The 14,660-nt window shown below is 43.2% G+C and overlaps 2 protein-coding genes across 3 annotated transcripts; one reads left to right on the forward strand and one right to left on the reverse strand.

Annotated features, from left to right (window-relative positions):
- The first annotated feature begins 1,511 nt into the window (after positions 1–1,511).
- Positions 1,512–4,396, forward strand: LOC115664882 (calmodulin). 2 transcript variants are annotated; one of them, XM_056312821.1, is made up of 5 exons: positions 1,512–1,714; positions 2,892–3,049; positions 3,820–3,900; positions 4,022–4,185; positions 4,216–4,396. In XM_056312821.1, exons 1-4 carry the CDS (start codon positions 1,639–1,641, stop codon positions 4,154–4,156), a joined length of 450 nt encoding a protein of 149 aa, XP_056168796.1. In that variant the 5' UTR covers positions 1,512–1,638; the 3' UTR covers positions 4,157–4,185; positions 4,216–4,396. The 2 variants fall into 2 exon arrangements, with proteins under 2 accessions (XP_056168796.1, XP_056168792.1); XM_056312817.1 differs by having other exon boundaries at positions 4,022–4,396.
- Positions 4,397–9,396: 5,000 nt separating this feature from the next.
- On the reverse strand, positions 9,397–10,464 carry LOC115664881 (zinc-finger homeodomain protein 11-like). Its single transcript, XM_030586763.2, has one exon. It carries the CDS (start codon positions 10,137–10,139, stop codon positions 9,567–9,569), a length of 573 nt encoding a protein of 190 aa, XP_030442623.1. The 5' UTR covers positions 10,140–10,464; the 3' UTR covers positions 9,397–9,566.
- Between the last annotated feature and the right edge of the window lie 4,196 nt (positions 10,465–14,660).

Below are 14,660 nucleotides of genomic sequence, written 5' to 3' on the forward strand. Positions count from 1 at the left end.
GAATTGATGATTTCTATGACTTCACTAGTGACTACTCAGACCTCACGCTATGACCGAGCTCTCTTAGAAACCGATGTTACTGCAACGCGAAAGAAGTAACGGAAGCAGAATTGAAAGTAACGAAAGCAGAATTACAAGATGATGTCGGCTTGCCGTGCCGTGTGAAGTTCAGGGAGCGGCAAAACGAACTCCTTTTAAGAGACGCTGAACCTTATCAACTCAAGTCCGCCGAGTGTTCGTTTCTCGACATTATTTCAACCCTATCTTTACAAAGGGGGAAAATTGTATAAAAAGTCTTAAATTTAGTGTGATTTTGCCAATTAAGTCTTAAACCTTTCAATTTTGTTAATTAATTTCTAAATATTTTTATATTTTTGCCAATTGAGTCTATCTGGTTAATTTTGATTGGAAATTATTGACATGGACGCTGGCCAAGTAAGATGATCAACATTGACATAGATAATTTCTAATAATATTTTAAATTTATTTATTATTTTATTTTTCTTTTCTTTCCTCTTCCTCCTCTAGCCGGTTACCGGGCGTTAGCGATAGCTGATGACCGGCCAGAGGCAATGGCTGATCAAGTCGACCTCGGGCGAGTCTTGCCATGGCTGGGTGAGGTGCGAGGTGCGACCTCGCCAGGGGCAGGGCAAGGCTCACCCTCGCCGACGGTTCGTAGGGGTGCGCTTCGCCAGAGACTAGTGACCTCGCCTCTAGCCAGGCGACCAGCTAGTGGTGGAAAAAGGAAAGAAAAAAAAATGAAAAGAAAAGAATAAAAATTGGAAAAAGAAATAATATTATTAAAAATTATCCATATTAGCGATTTTTGTCAAAAATTGGCCGGATGTACTCAATTGGCAAATCACGAACAAAAATTTAAAACTCAATTGGCAAATTTGAATAGTTTAAGATTGAATTGACAAAAATACGAGGTGTTGATGACTTTTTGAACAATTTTCTTGAACAATTTTCCCTTTGACAAAGTTGCAAAAGGTGTGGAAGTGATCCCAATGTTTGCGATCACAGAATTTTGGAGTCCAAATGGCGTACCTCGATAGACTGTTAACGCGATTGCTACATAAATCATGTCGATTGGCATGCGGCAAGAGACGAAAATTAAGAAGGAGAAGAAGGAAAGATCGATCAATTGCCTCCCCTCCTTCTAAAGAACGAATCATGAGTTGACTTGATTCGGCGCGGCCATCGTTTCTCCCGGTGGAAAGTTCAGTTCCCCTCCCGACATTATTGTCTTCTTTGACGTGGCTTGCGGTTTGCCTTTTACCCATTCAAACGTGCAATTAATTAGAAATAGAAACAATCAAATCTTCGAGAACTCAGCTTACCAATCTTGACCAATGACCACCGCCGGACGACCCCCCTCGTCAGACGAAAACTTCTTGGTATCTTCCCGTAACTCTCGGTTTGTCCAAGGTTTCAAATCCAAGAAAACTCATCGTTCCGGGGTCAAACAGAGAGCGAGAGAGAGTCCGCATTTAGAAAGTTTAAAACCCTCCCCTTCCCCTTCCCCTCCCCTCCTTTTTATTCCATCCTTCGACAAAACCCACGAAGCGAAAGCCCAGAAACGCGCAAAATCTCAGATCGAAACACGAGCGACCACCGGACTCGAGATCGACGGCGATGGCGGAGCAGCTGACGGAGGAGCAGATCGCCGAGTTCAAGGAAGCCTTCAGCCTCTTCGACAAGGACGGCGATGGTACTCTTCCCCTTGCCCCCCCCTCCGTCTCTACCGCCGGCTTCGCACTTTCCTCTGCATTGCATTCGCACGCGATTCGGAACGAAATGCGCCCGTGCTCGTTTGATTCGAGTTTGGGAGGCGTTTCGATTTGCTGTTCCGATGATTTGCCTGCACAGCAAATCAGTTGAAGCCTCCTCCTTTTTTCGCTTTGCTCTTCGCTTTCGCACGGGTTTGAAGTGATTACGAGTAGCTTTACTTCCGTCGCGCTTTTATAGGCTAGCGATAGCAAGGATTGGCCTCAAGTTCTCTTCTTTTTTTCTTCTTTTTTTTTTTCCTGATTACGTAGATTACGTGTGACGTTCGGCTCGAACGTGGTACAGGACGATGTTATTTGCTTTTTTATGCCGCTGTCTTGTCGCGACGCGGTGAATGTGATGGGTGGAGCGAGCCTGGTAACTCGGAAATGAAGGCTGATGGATGATCTTGTTATTATGCTGGGGAAGTCCAAGTGTGCCTTTTTGTCATTCTTACTGCCTTTCTCCAAACTATAGAGCGTGTGAGGGAATGAGCCCCCCCGTAGAGGCCCCGGAGTTCCCCATCTCCGCTGAGCCTCGGATGTGGAAACGTTTGGAACTCGTGGCTGAAACCCTTAAAAATCCGATCCGCCCTTCAAATTCTACCTCTCGAGGTGGAACTGCCGGCTGCTCGAGTAAGAATAGCGGAAGTGTGGTGAATCGTCCGATGTTTTTTCCCGCATTGTTGTCATCCCTCGGAGCATTTCGGGGAATGCTTGAGCTTTCCCCTTGTCGACCATCCTCCTCTTTGGACATCTCGTTCTTTTCCAACATCCACTTGTCAAGGAAGTGATCACCCTCGTTTTAAATTGGTCGACGATGTAAACTGAGGTTATGATGCGAAATGCTTATACGACTTGATGATTAAAATTGATGTTTTGTTTTGTGATCTTTACTTCTTCTGCCATACCCTATATTTAATTGTGTCCCTGCGAGCATGTCACTTTGCTCAAAATTAGCTGAAATAAACAGTTTTCCGTTGTGAGTTACTGATTTTATTTCTTACCTAAAATTGATTGGCCCTTTGTAGTTGTTTTATGCAATATCATAGACACGTCGCATGTGCATTACTAAAGATTTGATATATCTTCCTCTCTCATCCTAACTTCATGTTTGTATAGGCTGCATCACTACCAAAGAGTTAGGGACAGTTATGAGATCTCTGGGCCAAAATCCTACAGAAGCTGAATTACGAGATATGATCAACGAAGTTGATGCTGATCAAAATGGCACTATTGATTTCCCTGAATTTCTGAATTTGATGGCCCGAAAGATGAAGGTCAGTTTAAGTGCCACATGTAGTGTTTTAGTTGTGGACTTTGGAGGCCTTCAGATGTTTGTATGTTTTTACAAAGATTACAAACCAGCATTGGAGCCTTAAGGCTTATTAATTGCTTCACATCTTAGTTTCCAATTATCTCAGCTCATTATCATCAGTGACCCAGATGTTTTCCTCCCTGTTTTTGTGCTAACAATGAATTTCAGCACCACCAGGCCTGGTGGTTGGTGGAATTTTTTTTTCTTTTTTAGTGGTTTGACCAGTGGGGGGGGGGGGGGGGGGGGTGGGGGGGGTGTTGGAACGCTTTTTTAAAGGTCAGGGGCACCCTCCACCAAAGCAAAAATTAACCAAAAAAAAAAGAATGGATCTCATCATAAGTTGTACTTGAGGTTCCGAGATGCCTTTGGGTATACAGGCACATGTAGTTTCATGTGTCCTCTCCCTGTTTTGTTGAAATTCCAATTGCAGATAGTATTACTTCCTACCTTAGTATTGAGGGAAATTCTGTTATAGAACTCTGTAGAGACATTCCTGGAATACTAGGATATTTTCCTTTCCTTTTAGACCTTTCAGTTTCTCATGAAAGATATGCATGTGTGATGTGTCATTAGTCAGTTAAAGCGGGCAGTCTGCAAAGCAAGACGAATCCATGTTCTTTTGTCGGTTGATGTTCAATTCTAACAAGGGGACTTCGCAATTGTTAGTCCATCATATCCTTTTACGTTGACTAAATTTCTGCTAGTGCCTCATTCAACGTTTAAATCTTGAAGGATACTGATTCTGAGGAGGAGCTCAAAGAAGCTTTCAAGGTCTTTGATAAAGATCAAAATGGTTTCATTTCTGCTGCGGAGGTAAAGTTCATGTATAAGTGCCAGCATCTCCTTCTTGGTTATTTTCAGAGCCCGCAGCCACAACCAGTTTCTAGAAGGGAAATGAGATTACCGCATTTATGACATGTTCTTTATTGTGCAGCTCCGACATGTCATGACTAATCTCGGAGAAAAGCTTACGGATGAGGAGGTGGAGGAGATGATTCGCGAAGCCGATGTCGATGGTGATGGCCAAGTGAACTATGAGGAATTTGTCAGGATGATGTTGGCGAAGTGATTGCGGGTGCTGCAATGCTAAAGGGAGACAAGAGTCACTTAAAAACAATTGGTAGTAAAGAGTCACTTAAAAACAATTGGTAGTTCTATGAACCTGGAGTTTTTCTCCCCTCTCGTCGCGTGATTTTTGGAAATCTTGAGCAGATACATCCGGCTTTGTTCACTGTTATGATTATGTACGATATCTTTGCAGCTCTGTTCTTATCTGATCATTGTACTCATATCTTATCTGGTTTTGAAACTGCTTTTTGTTTCTTAAAGTGGATAAAACGAGCTTGATGCATCAAATACATGATGGTATGTGAACACGGGTCTTGGGGCCGGGCGGGGCATGGGAGGAAATAATCAAAGATGGAAACAAATTGTTGTCATAGGTCAATTATGTTTATTTCGTGAGATTGTCTGCTCAACCGAGTGTAGCTCCGTCGTGGTGAGCTAACAGTTCAGTCAGTCTTCTGATGCTGTTCTCTTCCTTACCTCGTGAGGAAAGAACAGGTAAACGAGTAATGCTTCTTGAGCGAACCTTAATACTACTTCAAGAACCATGCCTAGGCGTCTATTTTGTGTAAATTTCCATGCGACCTGCTTTTTTCCACTCACAGGTTGTTTCATTGTCATAGATGTACTTGATTAGGAAATGTTTTTCGTTTGGGAGCTTTGACTACTTGATGTGGGTATTATACGCATGCATAGAGTACCAAACTTGTAACATCTTCAATTTCAGTCCCTGAAAAATGGCTATGATTTAAGTTTGATGGTTTTCTAATCGGAGCCAATTTTTACCCTTGTTCTGGAAAACCCATATTCGGATCCTCTGTACTCTTTTCGTTTTGTCATTTTTGTGGAAAACTTTGTGAACCGAATTTCCAGAAATTTCCTTCTTCAAAGTTGTTCCAAATATGTTCAAGTTTAACATATTTTAATTTCAGAATTTTTGGACTTGATATGAGTAGTACGATAGTCTAATTTCGGACCATGTAAAAACTGTCCAGAATGAGTATTTCGGTGATGTTCACACTTTATTGATTTTATACAAACTTTTCTGGGCAGAATTTGAACAAACTTCCTTCACAAAAGTTGTTGAGAACTTCTTTCTCTATAACATATATAAATTTGGGAATTTTTGGAGATGATTTGGATTCTGAAAAGAGCTTACTTTTAGAAGCAAGAATTCTGTTCCAGCGAATTATTTTTAGTCTGTCTTTGAGCTATTAAAAATTGTGTTTACAGAAAGATTCAGATTTTATGTTCTTCATGGAAAATGTTTATTAAGGTCTTTTGTATAACATATTCAAATTTGGGTATTTTCGGAGTTCATTTACTATGTTTTTAAGCCCGATTTCTAGAACAGTGCAAAAACTGCCGGTTTTGTCAGATTTCAAAGATTCATCATTTTCTATATGAGAACGTTTGAATCTCGACATGATATCTTCTGGTGATTTAATGTGCTCATTCTGAGCTTTCAAATGAGATATTCTAAGCTTTGATTGGAGGTCATACGAAGGGGGAAACCGAGAGGGAGCCGAGAGACAAGAAAGAGGGTTCTAGAAAGTCAAAACTTGGTGAGCAAGTTGGCAAAGCTTGGTGAGCAAGTGGTCAAGGCTTGGGGAGCAAGAACTTGGGGACCAAGTTGGCTTGGCTTGCCTATAAATAGGCTTAGTTTTCCCCTTTAGTTACCGCACAAACACTTCCTCTTCCTCTCTCATCTCTCATTCTCACGCCTCTCTCTCTCTCCCTCATCCTCACGCCAATCACCTCTCTTTCTCTCTCTTGCTATTTGTTGCCGCTGACCGCCGTAGACGTTTTATTGTGATTATAGGTGATTATAGGTGAGTGAATTCCCTAACACTTGGATAGGGCGGTGTGTTACGTGGTTGGAAAGCGGCATGTAAGTGGATTCCCTAATCTCGGGATAGGAAGTTATGATGCGTTGTTGGCTTGAGTTCTCACCCGAACCTTTGTTGAGACTTGTGTGTTGTTGTTTGTCTCGATGTTGCACGCATCGCTTGTTACCATGCTTGATGTTCTCATCCATGCTTGTTGATTTATAAGAGGGTAGAATGTGGAGTTGTGAGTTTGGCTCGAGTAGTGATCGTGTCTGTGATGCTTGTTATTTGCATGAGTGCTTGTTGTTTTGCTTCATGATCATAAGTCAAGGCACGTACGAGTCACGAAACGGGGTATCGTATGGTCTCGTACTTATGTTGTGGCGTCACGGGACGAGTTCGGCTTGGTGCGTGTTTACATTGGGATGTGTAGATCCAAGCCAAGTTCGGCTCCGAGCCGACGCTCGGCATGGCAGACCGAACCACGTGCCCTCGACCGCGACCTGCATGTTAGGCGAATGTTTTAGAGATCATGATTACACAAGCACGGCACGCCTTTGGGCTTAATTGCATGGACTAATGAAATCAAGATAATAAACCGGCTTGTGTGACCCATGATGTGTGATCACTAAATAAAAGAAGAAGACTGTTGCCACATAGCATTGGCGGCGATGCCACGGTAAACTAGCGTCGGGATGCCCTAGTTGAGCTAGGATGCCTGGGTTGAGCCCAGATGCCTCGGTAAACTAGTGCCGGGATGCCCTAGTTGAGCTAGGATGCCTTGGTTGAGCCCGGATGCCTCGGGTGAGCTAGCCCCGGGATGCCTCGATTGAGCCGGAATGCCTTGGTTGAGCCAGGATGCCTAGCATGAAGTTGGATGCCTCGGTTGAGCCGGGATGCCCTGGTTGAGCCAGGATGATGATACATGAATTTTATATGTGTGCCAGTATGTGATACATGAATTTTATATGTGTGCCGGTATGTGATAAATTGAGTTTATATGTGTACCGGTATGTGATAAATGAAGTCTATATGTGTGCTGGTATATGTGACCGGATAAAGGTGAGTTTCCATGTGAGCATAGCAAGAGCAAGGTCACAGTTTTTGCTATTGATCTGCCATCGACATAAGATGGGGGCGTTACAAAACCCAAGTGTGGCCTCACCCATAACTTCAATTAAAGGGCGCAAAATCCTGAGAAGTAATGGATGGATTGGATCTGGGCAAGGTGGTTCATACCAATTAATTTTTTAGATTCAAGGATCTACACTATTTCATCAAACTTTCGGTTTTGTGTGAGAATAACCCCAAAAGGTGTCAGCAATACCTTGGTGATTGATCGGGAAAAGTGTCATAGTTCTAAACCTTTTGCATTGGTGCCAATTGAATTATAAACTTTTTTTTAGTGTCAATTGAGTCTCAAACCTTTTGTTTTTGTGCCAATTTAGTCATTCCGGCTAATTTTGGTCAGATTTTGCTGACGTGGACGCCGGCCGGCCGCTGGCGCTGACGTGTATAATTTTTAATAATATTTTAATTTTTTTTTCTTTTTTTTTTCCTCTCCCTTCCCTCTTCCTCTAGCCGGTTGCCGGACCGGCGATCGGCCAGAGGCCGGCGAGCCGCACTGGATGGCCGCGAGGGCGACCTCGGGCTGGGCTGGCGAGGTTTGCTCTCGCCGGCCATGGGCGAGGCTCGACCTCGACAGATCCGAAGAGGTTGTGCCTCGTCCAGCCGCTGGCGACGCTCCAGCCCTCGCCATGGCTGGGTGAGGCTCGACATCGCCAGATCCGGCGAGGCTCCAGCTCTCACCAAAGGCCGCGAGGGCGAAGGGCGCAACCTCGTGGCCTTTGGCGAGGGTCGGGCGAGCCTTGCCCGTGGTCGGTGTGGCTTGCCGGCCTCTGGCTGGTCGCTGGTCCGGCGACCGGCTAGAGGAAGAGGGAGGGGAGGGAAACAAAAAAAGAAAAAGAAAAGAAAAAAAAGAAAAATCTAAGTAAAAATAAAAAAAATTATTAAAAGTTGTACACGTTAGCGCCGGCGTCCATGTCAGCAAAATCCGGCCAAAATTAGCCGGAAGGACTGAATTGGCACAAAAACAAAAAATTTAAGACTCAATTGGCACCAAAAAAATATTTATGATTCAATCGGCACCAATATAAAAGGTTTATGACGTTTTTGACAATTTTCCCGTGGTTGATCCAACACTATCCACAGTCATGTATGGTCATGGTGAGTGCAACTTGTCTAATGGGGTCATCCTTGCGATCATCGTAAGCGAGAAGTAAATGTCGAGACTTCTTTATGGTATCGGTTTTTCCTCACGCGCTTTTAGCGCTGTCGGGCAATTATTAGAAACCCTACGGGTCACACGAACTAGTTGTCTGATTTTCGGAAGTAGCCTGCTCGACATCTCATCTTTCTTCGGTATTTCTATGTATATCTAATATGCATGCACAGCATGTATCCTGATATGCTTGAATCTGATCTCTTTGAGCTTTATCCTTTCCCAATCTTCTTATAGGCTCTTTGGAAGAGAAAGAACGTCAATATGGATATGAGTGTATGATGAGAAAGAGGTGAAGAAGCTAGCAAGGGAAACTGTGATAAACTCTATCAAGTTAAATAGTTCTAAAAAGTAGAAATCTCTATCAACACTGTATATATTCATGTTGTCGGTGCCACAATCGGTCCTGTCTACATCGGTTAGAGAGTGGTAGTGTCTAGTAACTTTTCTTGGAGCCAGATTATTACAATAGCGACCGCATAAGTACAGACCAATAAATCTGATAATGATGGCACATGGAACTGTACTGATTTCACATTTTCCTTGCTGTCTTTTCCCCTTCGGTCACACTTTTTTCTGAGCACTGTAAGTTTTTGACCTAAACAAGCATTTCCTTCATTTATTCTGGAGCTAGCACTGCCAGAAATTTAATTTCTATACATTTTTAAGCCAGTAAATTCTTGGGAAATTCCAAAAAGAAGAAGAAGAAGAAGAAGAAAATAACTTCTGAGGTCGGGAATTGTGTCTTCAATGAATCAAACTCTCTCAGAAATCATAATGTGTGATGTCCCTCAGATTCGCATGCGAGTAGTTTGACCTAGGAGGTCAATCAATATTGCTTGCAAAACAATTTTTTTGGTCGAAATTGCTTGCGAAATTCATCAGTATGTAATAGGGTCGACAAGACATTTTCCCAATCACGAGCCCAACAGGAGGTGAAACACTTCAAATCTCCAAAGCAAGATGTGCATCTCTCTTTTCTAATTTGATTCTCTCTCGCTCTGTCTCTCTCATTCCTTCACATCATTGGCACAATTTGTCAGGCATGCTTATATATATGAACAGCACTTGCAGATGGGAAACTATAGCAGCAAACCAAAAATGAAAAAAAGTGGGATTCAAGACGATGTGAGATTTCCTTAATCCTTCTCCTCATGAGCAATATAGAGAAAACTAAATTCAGAACCAACAAAAGAAGAAAGAAAAATGAATCCCCAGAAGAAAAATGAAATGAAAGATAAGCTGACTAGTAGCTAATACTCGCTTCTCTCTCTCTCGCTCTCTCTCTCTCTCTCGTTTCTGTACTACTGAGTGGTGAGAGAGGAGGCATTGCCTGTGGAAGCAGAGGTGGAGGAAGAAGAGGAGTTCTTGTGGTTGTGCATCCACACCTTGAACACCTGCCTGCTCACCCCAACGCTCCTGCAAAACCTCTCGATCTCATCCTCCTCATCCTTCCTCTGCATCTTCCACCCCAGCTTCTCCGCGAACGCCAACATCTTCTCCTTCTGTTCCGCCGTGAACTTCGTCCTGAACCTCTTCTTCCCCGCTCCACCGCCGCTGCTCTCCGGCGAATCCGCCGCCATGTTCAGCTGCCTCCCCCGCCCGTACTCCACGAGCTCCCCACCGGCCATCTCGGCATTGTCCCGGCTGCCGCCCGACCGGCACACCATCAGCCCCCCGCCGCCGGCGTGGGCGGCGGCATAGGTCAACTTCCGGTGGAAGTTGCGGTGGCAGCCGCACGCCGCGCATTGGAGGCTGCCCGGGGAGGCGTCGTCCGATGTGAACTCGCCGCACCCATCGGTCGCATAGCTCCCCAAGCTGGCTGCATGGTTTCTCAAGCACTCTCTATATGCCTCATTCCTATTGTCTCCTTCCATTCTCTCTCTCTATCTCTCTCTTCTCTCTCTCTCTTGATGTGATGTTGTTGCTGTTGTTGTGGTTGGGCTGGATATGTATTTTCGGGAGGATGATGAGGGAGTGGAATTATATACGCTGCCCATGCTGGGTGTTGTATGTCATTTTCTAAATATGTTTTCTAGGGTTTCTTATCTTCTTCTTGTTCTCTCTTAGCTCATTCTGAAATTTAGCTGAGATGAATGTGAGTTGTGGAGCACTATGTATGTTATGTAGCTCTCTCTCTCTCTCTCTCTCTCTCTCTCTCTCTCTCTCTCTCTATGTTAGAGAGAGTGTGTATGTGTGGAAGGTCTTCTAATTAGCAATCATGGGTTCTTGCTATCTTTTAGCATGCTCCTTAACGATCCAAAAAAGAAATATGCACGTCGTTTCCCACCCCCGAAAAAGAGCAGAATATTAGATTTTGGATCCATGTGATGACGCCGACGACGAACTGTGTGGCTCCATGAAATTCAGTTTTCTGCTTTTTCATTTTTGACTTCCATTTCTTTTTATTTTTCTATGTCCGTATCACTATGGAATTTGGATCCTGGTCATCATCAACCTATCTAACTTTGAATAAGCAAAAACGAGCGCCGCAAAGATAATTCTGAAGCGTGCTCGATCTACCTAACCCTCTCCTATCAGTGAACAGCTAAATTCTAAAAATCGATCAGAATGAGAATTTCTTATAAAATAGCTAAGAAAATATAAATTATATAATGTAATTACAAGGCGCTTTCAGCAAGGTCGAATTAGGGTATATTGGCTGTGTGCGGTTTGGCTGGAGTGACGTGGTACACTTCAGTCCACTTGAAAAATATTCCAAAGTTTGAATTCATTTAATCATGTTATGTACCATAAATATGAAGGTACGGAAAATGAAGGAGGGTTTAGCAGTAGTTGTCCTTGTCGATGTTTACCAAAAAACAAGAGAATACACGAATGTCTTGGTTCACGGAACTCGACCATTATAATTGGAGATGAAGGGGACATCTGTAGACTTTTGGTTATTAGTACCATCCCCATAAAGATCAGGGCAACATAAGCTGCACCATCCCTTACCGACATGATGGATGGATACTCAATAGTCAATGCCCATCTCTCTCTCTCTCTCTCTCTCTCTCTCTCTCTCTCTCTCTCTCTCTCTCTCTCTCTCTAACCCATTTTGAATTGCATTATTAAGATGTCCAAGTCCACTATCAGCTGTAAAAGAATTTTACCCCTAGATGGGTGACGTGAATTAAGAGTTAGTTTTGTTACCGGAAATTTTTGACATATCGATCGTAAGGTGGTAAAAGTATAAACCATTTTTTGCGCACTAGCAATTGATCTAATAAATTTTGAATCAACGAATTTATCCCCAAATGAATGACAGTTACCGTATTCACTTGGTCCGTAATAATCATTGTTCTTTATTTCTGCTTGTTTTGTTTCTTTTTCCCCATTTCTAGTTCTACCACAAATTGTTCCAATATGTGCAAATCTCTACTGTATCCTAGGGGTGAGCATTGGTCCAGGGTAGACCCTGGGGCTAGATCAAACTGACACTATGTGGTCTGCTTCAGTCTAATTTCCGCAGGAAATGGTTCGGTCCTCGACCCTAAAAATTGGTAACCAATATTGCACGGTCCGGTTCTAGGGTTAGGGTGCTGAACTGGACCTATGGACCGACCCTAGACTGAACCCATTTTTAACCATGTTTGCTTTGGTTTCAGGTAAATGGAATTTGGAGCAATCTTTCATGAATGAATGAGGAATGAAGTTCTATAATTCATGTTTTATGTTACGTGCTTTAACTTTTTATTGTTTATTTTATTTAACGTGTTCATCTTTTATGGACCGTTGCATTGGCAAGTGGAGATTTCTCATGTTGCTTTAGCTTTCGTTTTGCTTGACCAAGTGATGAGTTGGATAATTCCTTGTAACTTTAGATGTTTTACTTCTCGTCGTTTTGTTGCTAAGTATCGTGGTTCTATATATTATATGTTGATGGATATGTACTTTGAAAGAGTAAGTTTATCCTTTGAAGAAATGAAAAAAAAAATGAAACAAAAAAGAAATTGTCCGGTTCCCTAGATCGATCCTAGAATTGGATCAGACCAGCAAGGTCAGTCCAGGATCGGTTCCAAGTTCCAAAATATGGGAATCGACCCTATGGGGATAGGTTCCAAGTTCTAGGGTTGGATCGGCCCAACTCGAAAACCGCTCACCCCTACTGTATCCTCCACTGCACTGCCGCCGTCGCCCTTCACCTTCGTCGTCAACCTTTAATTGCGGGTGTGGATAGTTCGTCTCTCCCCGTGGATATAAGTGACTTTGGCCGAAACAACATGGTCGCGTTGCATATATTTACCTGTTCCTTGCTTAATTTGTTCTTGATTGACTTATTGCCATTGATTACTCCACCATGCGTTGGTCAAATTCATAGTGACGCGCATGAATGGATTAACGAGATTCTCACTATCCCTGTCTACTATCTAGCGAAACCACAACCAAGAAAACGGGTTGGCAGAATCAGCGGGGAAAAAAGACCCTGTTGAGCTTGATTCTAGTCTGACTTTGTGAAATAATTTGAGAGATGTAGGATAAGTGGGAGCCGAAAACGGCGAAAGTGAAATACCACTACTTTTAATATTATTTTAACGCAAACAAACATAGGAAGACCCATGATCAAGATCAAGAGTTTCCCAATAGACAAGCCAATATGCATGGCTTCGCAAGACCCGGTGAATGCAAAGGCTATCTATGTGGGATTATTGTTCCCAACACGTCGGGACTTGTTATATACAGAAAATAAATTTGGGGGAATTTCATATTTTACTCTCTTCGCTTTATAAACGTCCTGGAAGTCCTCTTTCGTACTCTAGCCTTTAAATCTCGAAAGCGTTAACGAATCACAGCGCTCGCATATGCGACTCTGAGCATGACTGCATGCAACGAAGCATCTGCACGCAGCGACAACGCCAACCTTATGATCAGTCTGATGCATTCAACGAAACTTGTCAGTACTCATTCACGAGATAGTAAAATAAACTCAAGGTCACCGTTTTTTTTCTTCTCTGTCGTCGTCGTTATAGCTCTCCTAGATTTTCGAGAACGATGATGAAGATCGACTTTGACTTGCGGTTGAAAAAACTAGTGGATGTACGAGACCGAGCACGCCGGTGCTTCGTTCACATGATAATCGGTCTATATAGGTAAGAACGAGATGCACGGCTTATTTCAGCGTGCAACCGTTCAAAGTATATTGACAAATGGTGCGAAAAGTGCATGGTAATCAATGTCAAACGGTGGGCTGTGGGGATTATGCTGCACATGCAGCCATCTGATAGGAAAAGCCACCCGTATAATCATTTCAAGAAGTGTGGTTAGTTCATGCTCGATTCTTTTATTCTTCTTTATATATTTCTTTTTGGAAGTGTCGGAACCTTTCAATTCGACCAAATACCTCCACATATAATCGAGTAAGGATTCGTCGGTGGTAACAGCAATATAAGAAATGGTTATATCGATCCGATACCACAAGAGAAGAGGCTCGTGTAAGCACTCTTCTGTCAATTCTTTTGTAATTTTTTGATAGCTCACTTGATATGTCGGAGCATTGTCTCTCTTCAATGTCGAGTCACTGTAGACTGTGTCTGTGTCCACAGTACGTACAAAGACTTATCACTTCAAAGTGCACTGTAGGAGTAGGTTATGAATCAACGAAACCAACAAAAAAAAAAAACCCAGAAATAAAGCTGCAATTTCTGTCTGGCACATTTCAACAGTGGGGGGCCCAAAACATGATTTTCACTCTTATCCTCAGTTGGGATGCTTTGCTTGGTCCACCGAATGCTCCCCTAATCAATAGGCTATACTTCGACCAAAAAAAAAAAAAAAAGCTATACATATGTACCTCAAGAAATTAATTAGGAGGAGGATAAAATGCAAGTATGACGAAGTTGAAATTAATTAGCGTTTGCGCACATCGTCCGAATAATTCCAGCTATTTGTGATTAAATCCACCGATGATCGAAATTGTTGAGATACCAATGGAGACGCGAAGATAGAGAATACGCGTCCAATTATGGGTTCTTTTTCTGGTGGACTGAATTATTAGGTAAGTGTCGTGGTATATGGTGGCATATTGATAAGTGACTAATAGCTAGTTCATTTAATAAAAATTTGACTTGACTGGTAGAGTCACTTTAGATTGTCAAAGTACTTTCTTTTTCACATTTCGGCTCCGTTCGTTTGGCGGAAAATATTCTCCTTTTGAAAAATATTTTCCCGTAAGTCATTTTCCTGGAAAATATTTTCCCGGAACATAATTTTCCGGTGTTCGGCGATCAATATGAAAAAGTTTCGGAAAATATTTTTCGCCGGCGGTGGCGGCCGGCGGCGGCCGGCGACCGGCGGCGGCGGGACGACGACCGGCGGCGGCCGGGCGGCGGCGGACGACGACCGGCGGCGGCCGGCGACCGGGCGGCGGGGCGGACGACGACCGGCGGCGGCTGGCG

The sequence above is a fragment of the Syzygium oleosum genome, unplaced genomic scaffold (assembly GCF_021117445.2).
Source record: "Syzygium oleosum isolate NSW1041296 unplaced genomic scaffold, Sole_v2.1 Sole_v2.01, whole genome shotgun sequence".
Lineage (NCBI taxonomy): Eukaryota > Viridiplantae > Streptophyta > Magnoliopsida > Myrtales > Myrtaceae > Syzygium > Syzygium oleosum.